This window comes from Halyomorpha halys, unplaced genomic scaffold (assembly GCF_000696795.3).
Source record: "Halyomorpha halys isolate HHAL.00 unplaced genomic scaffold, Hhal_1.1 Scaffold391.1, whole genome shotgun sequence".
NCBI classification, from domain to species: domain Eukaryota; kingdom Metazoa; phylum Arthropoda; class Insecta; order Hemiptera; family Pentatomidae; genus Halyomorpha; species Halyomorpha halys.
Window position 1 is genome coordinate 39,863 of NW_027107178.1, and position 7,788 is coordinate 47,650.

At 28.6% G+C, this 7,788-nt stretch overlaps 1 protein-coding gene across 1 annotated transcript; it reads left to right on the forward strand.

The window, feature by feature from the left end:
• Window positions 1-1,552: 1,552 nt before the first annotated feature.
• On the forward strand, window positions 1,553-7,348 carry Rheb (Ras homolog enriched in brain). Its single transcript, XM_014422857.3, has 5 exons — window positions 1,553-1,744; window positions 1,830-1,901; window positions 1,980-2,187; window positions 4,734-4,863; window positions 6,132-7,348. Exons 1-5 carry the CDS (start codon window positions 1,696-1,698, stop codon window positions 6,219-6,221), a joined length of 549 nt encoding a protein of 182 aa, XP_014278343.1. The 5' UTR covers window positions 1,553-1,695; the 3' UTR covers window positions 6,222-7,348.
• The last annotated feature ends 440 nt before the right edge of the window (window positions 7,349-7,788 follow it).

Below are 7,788 nucleotides of genomic sequence, written 5' to 3' on the forward strand. Positions count from 1 at the left end.
TTTCCTTTCATTTTCTTTTTTTGTAATAAAAATAATACAATCCAAGTGCAATGGCTGAAACCACTATTACGTCCGCCATGTTTGCCTCTCTGAATAACACTGACATGTGGATGGCCCGCACTTTGTTTGCCGAGCATTTGAACGAGCCTCCGATCCGTGGCGAGCGGCCAACATGTGGATCCACCTTAACATGTGTAGTCGTTGGAACAGACCTTACGTTACTCAAATGGAAGTTCAAAAACATCGATATATTTTGGGTAATGTAGTGTAAATAACGATATTTTAAAACATCGATGTTTCTTGTAGTCGATGTCGGATTCTTTGTTTCAAATACCACTTCTTACAGGCCGTAGAATATGCCTTCGTTGGGTAATACCTTATGTTTTTGAAATGGTTAAAACAACATCGATGTTTTAGTATTTTCTTGTCGATGTCGCATATCTACTGAGAACGGATGAGCACTGACTTCTGAGGGACCTTATTAAATCTATGGGGTTAATTTTTTTTCAAAATCACTGTAACGTTTAGTAATAAATTTCATTGCTCTTTATGAAATGAAGGACATGATCACATCATATAGAACAATAACTTAAAGTCCTATTTCACAACCCGTGCTCAATCCAGTACATCTGTCACATTTCACCATAGAGGTTAACTCCTACAGAACAATTATATTGCTCAATATTTAAGGAATATACGGTAGAACCATGATATAAGTATTATACAAACTTATGTATTTCAGAGAATTTAGCCTAATGTTTTAACATTAAACTACATTTACTCAAAATGATAAAATTGTAACTTGTTCCCATTAGCTTCCCTACTATTCGTACAACCTAGGTTTCACGGTGATAGTAACAGAAATCATTATAATCGTATAATATAACACATTAGCTGTCGTGGCAGTAAAGCCATACTATCAGGATTTGTTGGATAGTTCGTGGAACTATGGAATTATATCTGACTGTCACCGAGGTAGAAAGGTTATCGCGCTTAAAGCACTGCCAACTATCAATCTAATTCTTTCAGTACGACAGCAAATGTAGGTTGGACGGTGACAGTGATAGCGATAGGTTTTACTATCACTATTACCGTCACCGTGGAACCCCAGTTTATAGGCTTTTTGTATCAAAAGGTAACTAATATTTTGGTTGGTAGTCTTGGAAAGGAGGGGAATGTAAAAATTAAATAAAGTGTTAAGTAGCCAAAGGTACTTTATATAGCATAGTAGTCAGGTACTTTACACAACTCATATTTTTTAATAATAAAGTTGATGCTTCACTACGTTGTTAATTACAAATAAAACATCAAATTTACTACCAGAAATTGTTAACCTGTTGAAAAGTGTAATAGTTGTTTTCAAAATAACATTTACAAGAAATATTTAACAGTATTAAATTTTTAATCTTTATATATAATTCAATTGAGCTAAAAATTCCCTGATAATTTATTTATACATATAAATGTATAAAATATAATTATATATATCAATTTTTAATTGATAATTATCAGTATTGGAATATTTAAAATGACGACAAAGATCAGTTCGACATTGGTTTCAGATAACACTAACTAAACTGTCTAACCTTTACAATAATAATGTTATCGAGCCTGTCATTGTTTTGTGTGATTATTTAAAAACGTGTACTTTATTATGAAATTTAAACAAAAAATTCAAATGTAATCATTTTCAAGATGCCTCCGAAACAGAGGAAAATTGCTATAATGGGCTACAGATCAGTTGGTAAGTTTTTATTGAAAATCTTGTGTAAGAACCCCCTTACGCAACTGTTGGGACCTGCTCCTAAATAATTAATACTACCTTCTAGGGAAGTCATCCTTGAGCATACAGTTCGTTGATGGACAATTCGTTGATTCCTATGATCCTACGATAGAAAACGGTGGGATGTCAGATATCTTCACTTCTTGTATAGTGCATGTGCGTTTCATTTTTTTCAATTTGTGTCTTGATTGTTTAGTGTTTACAAAAACAACTCGTATACGCAGCCAGGATTATGACTTGAAACTTGTTGACACTGCTGGTCAAGATGAGTATTCAATATTCCCTGCGCAATATTCAATGGACATACATGGCTATGTTCTTGTTTATTCTATTACATCACTTAAGTCATTCGAAGTTGTGCAGGTCATTTATGAAAAGTTGCTCGACATGATGGGAAAAATACAGTAAGTATTTATCTACAGAATTTTACTTGATGTTGATTTTGTTGATATTAAAATTTTAGATGCTTATGATTTGTGTTCATTGGAATATGTTATCTGGCTAATTTAATTATAATTATGTTTTTCTAATTTCTTAAGTATAATGTTAGTTTCCATTTAACATTACTTTTAAAACCGTCATCAAAATATAACCAAACCATATTGATGTTATGTAGAGTAATCATTTATCTTGTTTAACATAGTTTATTTTGTAATAAATTATTAGAGTATAAAAGACTGTGCTCTTATTGTTAATAAAAAAATCTAAGTTTTCTTTTACCATATAGGTTGAAACATCTGGAATAATGTATTATTTAATTAATGCAAAAACAACCAAGGTAAATTTTTTAATTAGATTAGTTTGACAATGGTTTAAATAAAACTTTATGTTTATTTATATGAGTGAGCATAGCTCAGTAATGCAATTTATTGACATTGGTCTTCACAACACAATTTTTATACGTTCATACTTTTTATATAACTTTTGCCCTAAGTGAAAAATTCCAACTTATGTTTCTTGCATCATGCCATAGATATTAGTAACAATCTCTCTCGTTTTTTTAAAACTTATAACTGTTAATCAATGACTAACATCTATCATATGATTATCATTTTGATGAGGTAAAAATAAAGCAGCTTGTTATTATAATGAGTAGACAACAAAGGTTCAAGGCTTGACCCTGTTTCATAATAAAGTACAAATTAATGCTATTAGTCTTGTCGATTTAACTTAGTACAATTACACTGACTTGTACTTTAGTACTTTTTAACTCCTGTAACATCATCAATAGTCCTCCCTATTATGAAAAAAAAAAGTATTAGTGTAATTAACACGCTGTTTCTATACTTGTATTTTGAACTAATACTATTAGCTTTCATTATAAAACAGGGCCCTGAAGATATTGAGGAAAATACTTAACTTCATACCAGCCTTATTCAGTGAATAAAACTGCGAATAGAGTGTAACCGGATGGTATAAAGATAATGTTAAACCTGTGATCTTTGTAATTCAACTTCTCTTAATTCAGCTTTCTAGTGTTATGTGCTCAAGATTGTTGTATTCAAATTTATGTACTTAAAGTACTTTGTAGTAAGTTTGGCTTTTTATTACATACAATACTATCCATTTTAATTTCATAATACAACCAATTTCTGATTCAATTATACTCTAATTTAAAGTTACTGATTATATCATTTTCTGATTAAGATGTAATAAACCAATTTAGATAATCTTGATTATATCATTACTCGAAAAAAAATTGATTATTAATTAATTTTATCAGATAATTTTAATGTTAAAATAATTATGTCTGTTATCTTACTATAACTATCTGTTATCTATGTTTAAAATTCTTCCAGTTGATTGAACATTATTTAGTAAATTTTTGTTCCCAAATTGATTATTTACTGAACTATCACTCACTTTATCTAATAGATAAGTAGATAAGTTTGTTTAGCTATTTATTATAGTCCATTATTTTTTAAAACTAACTCATATAGATAATGAACTTGTGTTCATATTATTTATGCTATAAGTTAGCCGATGTTAACAATTATTACATTTATAAAGTAATAAACATCTCAGTATATTGCTTTTGATAATTTCACATTAAATATAGCTACAGATCTTCAAAATTAAATTAACTTAATGAGGTGTAGATAGTTGACCGTAGATTAATGATTGGAGAAGTTTGTCGGGGGGTGCGGTCAGCAAAGAACAACATAAATAAACTAAACCATATTTATTTATTTTATGCCGACGTTTCGACCTGAGTTTCAGGTCTTCATCAGGGGTTGTGGCGTAGAAGGTAGGCTAGTAACTGATGAGCGATCAATCAGTTACTAGCCTACCTTCTACGCCACAACCCCTGATGAAGACCTGAAACTCAGGTCGAAACGTCGGCATAAAATAAATAAATATGGTTTAGTTTATTTATGTTGTTCTTTGCTGACCGCACCCCCCGACAAACTTCTCCAATAAATTAACTTAATAATAATTGTAAAAATAGATTGTAGGAAGATAGTCTGGGTGGCAGTCAATAAAGGTATCTATATATATATTAGAAGAGAACTATTTATTGTTAACCAATGTTTCTCCCCACATTGCAGGGCTGTCGGATTTTTCTACTATTTTGATACCTTTATTGACCGCCAACCCGACTATCTTCCTGCAATCTGCTTCACACGGTCAACTATCTTCTTCCAATGGTATAAATGATTAAAATATTAACTGTCATTTAAAGAGGAAGAGGGTGTTTATTTGTCAGTGATAACTGAAAATCAAACTGCCCTACTGCTTACAACCGAATTTTTTTAGCAATTACTTGTTTTTATTTAATTTTTTTTAACTTATTTTCTCATCAAGTAATTTACCCTCAAGTTAATTTTTTTTTATCTACTGATTTGAAAAATAAAAATAAACGTTTTCATAAAGGTATTTTATCCATTACTAATGGCTTATATATATTTATTTTTTTAATACTTAATATGTTTGTTATTTTTGTTATTAGGGTGCCTATTGTATTGGTTGGAAACAAAACTGATCTTCATATGGAACGGATGATAAGTTCTGAAGAAGGTAAACGATTAGCCATTTCCTGGAAAGCAGCCTTTATTGAAACATCAGCTAAACAAAATGAGGTGCAAATTTATATTTATATTGTTTTTTCTATTTTATATGATTCAATTATTTGTTAATAAAGTAAAATTTGAACTCTCTCCCTTCCTTTCCTGGAGAACATCATAAAAAAAAGTGGTTGGATATTTTTAGAGTATTTTGAAGCCGTAAGTCTCTCTAGTACTAGTAAATAATTAACCCATCAATGTTTCAGTAATTCATGCATTTTCACATGTAAATATAAAATTTTGTACAATCACAATACTTCCCCATACATATTTCATATTAGTTAGTGAAAATAATAAAAATTAATGCATTATTCTAGAGACATCTAAAAAGAATACTTGAAGTCACAAAAAATTATATAGCTATCCTTCAAAATTATATTTGTGTACTACAAAATTATTGTTGAGACCAGAAGCGCCTAGAATAATGTGTTGATTTTTTAAAGTATTAAAATCATATTGTTGGGTTTTTTGTTTTATTTGAGAAATATGGATTAAGGTATGTGAGTCATCTTTTTTCTGTTTGTGTTTATATCATGTAATCTTTATCATCCGATTGACACTTCAATATTTTGTTTAAAGTAAAATGATTATTTATTTACTACTGAGAGGGTTAAGGCTTTGCCAAGGAATCTAATAATATTTTAACTAATATAAGGAGTTTTATATCAAAAATTAGTATATCTACTTTTTGAAAGTGATTATTAAAAAATTATAGGAGCAACTCATGTTCTTAAATTAAATTTTTATTGAAAATATTTATTTAAAATAAGCAACCATTTGAAAACAGATAATAAAACAAATTAATGAATGGAATATGGTCCGTGTGCGGTAAAAAAAAAACTCAAATAGTAAATGATTATACTATTTTTATTAAGCCAACGTTTTGCCCCACGTTGCAGGGCTTCGTCAGGACTAAAAAAGATACAAACGCTTGACATAGTTACAAAAAAAAAAAAAGAAAAAACATAAGTGGAAAATAACAGGGGTATACAATGAAAAGTAAAAAGAAATTAAATTAATTGAATGAGTTTTTTTGTGTAGAATTTCATTTTCTAAAAAAAAAAAAAACTTCTTTTCAGAAGTGGATTAGATATTTATATATTATGTTTTGATAAAAAACTCCTCAGATGGTTTTATAATTTTATTTTAATCTATTATTTATTCTTCCTTTCAAACAAAATTAAACTTTATTTTATTAATTTTTGTTTCGATATTCTGAGGGGCCTTGGGCCTAGACAAAAATTTTCCTTTCTTCTTTAACAATTATACTTTTGTTTAAATAGTCAGTAGCCGATGTGTTTCATACAATGCTACTGGAGATTGAAAAGGCGAACGGAAATGTGTCTGAGAAAGCTAACTGTTCCATCTCATGAATGATGACTACTTGCGTTAGCTCTGCTTAAAGATCAAGACCTAGTTGTAAGTAATTGAGGCTATGATATTCTTCATATCGGAGATTTACTTTTGTTCAGGGTACTAAGTAAGCTTGATCGATCATATCAAATTGATTTATTTTATTTTTTAATATTTAATTTTGATATTGTGTTAAGATTTGTTCTGAGCCTCGCTGAGTATGCTATAAATGCATACATACAATAATGCTAGTCCAATTACAAACAGACAGTTCGAATATGTAATGCTTCAACAAAGTTATAAGTTTTTTGTAATGTGTGTTTTAAATAATTGCTTGTTATCGTGATTGTAGTTAGGTATGAACAAAATGTTACTGCTGCCTGTACATCTCCATAAGAGCGACAGTCCAATTGAAGTGTGTAAGTTTCATCAGTTTTTACTTAATGTTTTATTAGTATAAATAAAACAAAGAAAAAAAAATTAATAAAATCTTAGCTAGTCAAAATGTCAAAGGACTTAATGAAAGATTTCATTATATTATAAAGATTTTGATTTTTGTAATTTAAGTGAACAATCCTTTTTTATATAAAAAAAATATGTTAACCAATTACAAAATCTTATTCATTAATGAATATTATTATATTATCGATTATTTTTTTATTATAATTTAAATATAATATCTTATATTTATTCATGTATAGTGGTTGAGATAGATATATTTTATTATTATATATTTTTGAACTATTGTTTGAATGACTTGTTTGTTGTTTTATTTATTTATGGATATTTAAGTAATACTTGCATGTTATTTTCTTTAATATTGTTTGATTGTTTAATACCATTATTTTAATTCCAGTTAAAGGATTTTATATGTGTGAGTGTGTTCATGTACACCCACACATGTAATTATGATATATTTATTTGTATATTTTTTGTGAGGAAGTGATAATGTGCAACTTCAATCCAATACTGCATTTGAAGGTTTTGCTATCTATCACTTTGAGATGATGTATGTATAATTTTTGTTAATATTGTTAAAATTGTAAAAAAAAAAATAAAAAATAAAAAAATAATATATAGTTCTACATTTGAACTTTTGCATTTAAAAAAGAAATTATCCAATAAAAATTCAGAATTGATAAGTAAATATTTTATTTAATGATTTTTCATACCTCCTTCTCCTTGAGACTTATCTCTAAAATTAAAACAAGTATATCTATGTTAACTAGAAGTTTTCAAATATTTTCATTTTCAAAATATCATGGGAGGAGGGGACAGACCATTCCATCCATTGTAGAAAAAAAAATAATGTAATGAAATAAATACAGTGAAGTCTTGAAACTTAAATTTCAAAGGAATGATGGATCTCTTTGGTTTGATTAAGTGAGAACGTGACCTTACAGTTGGTTGAGATGAATCTAGCAACTGTGCTTGGATATTGACCACAGCCTTAACCTCATACAGCTGTTGATTCAAAAAGAACTAAATCTAAAATTCTAGATGTTTTGTAATGGTGCAGATTATGTCTATAGTATGCTAATGCTTTCAAATATGATGAAAATTGGAGTAATGAAGGTTTGACTGATA

Bases quoted from the DNA above. Each gene is read 5' to 3' on its own strand.
- Rheb (XM_014422857.3), top strand. From the start codon at position 1,696: ATGCCTCCGAAACAGAGGAAAATTGCTATAATGGGCTACAGATCAGTT. The intron at 2,188-4,733 runs GTAAGTATTTAT...TTTTGTTATTAG, and splicing joins GACATGATGGGAAAAATACA to GGTGCCTATTGTATTGGTTG. The intron at 4,864-6,131 runs GTGCAAATTTAT...TTGTTTAAATAG, and splicing joins CATCAGCTAAACAAAATGAG to TCAGTAGCCGATGTGTTTCA.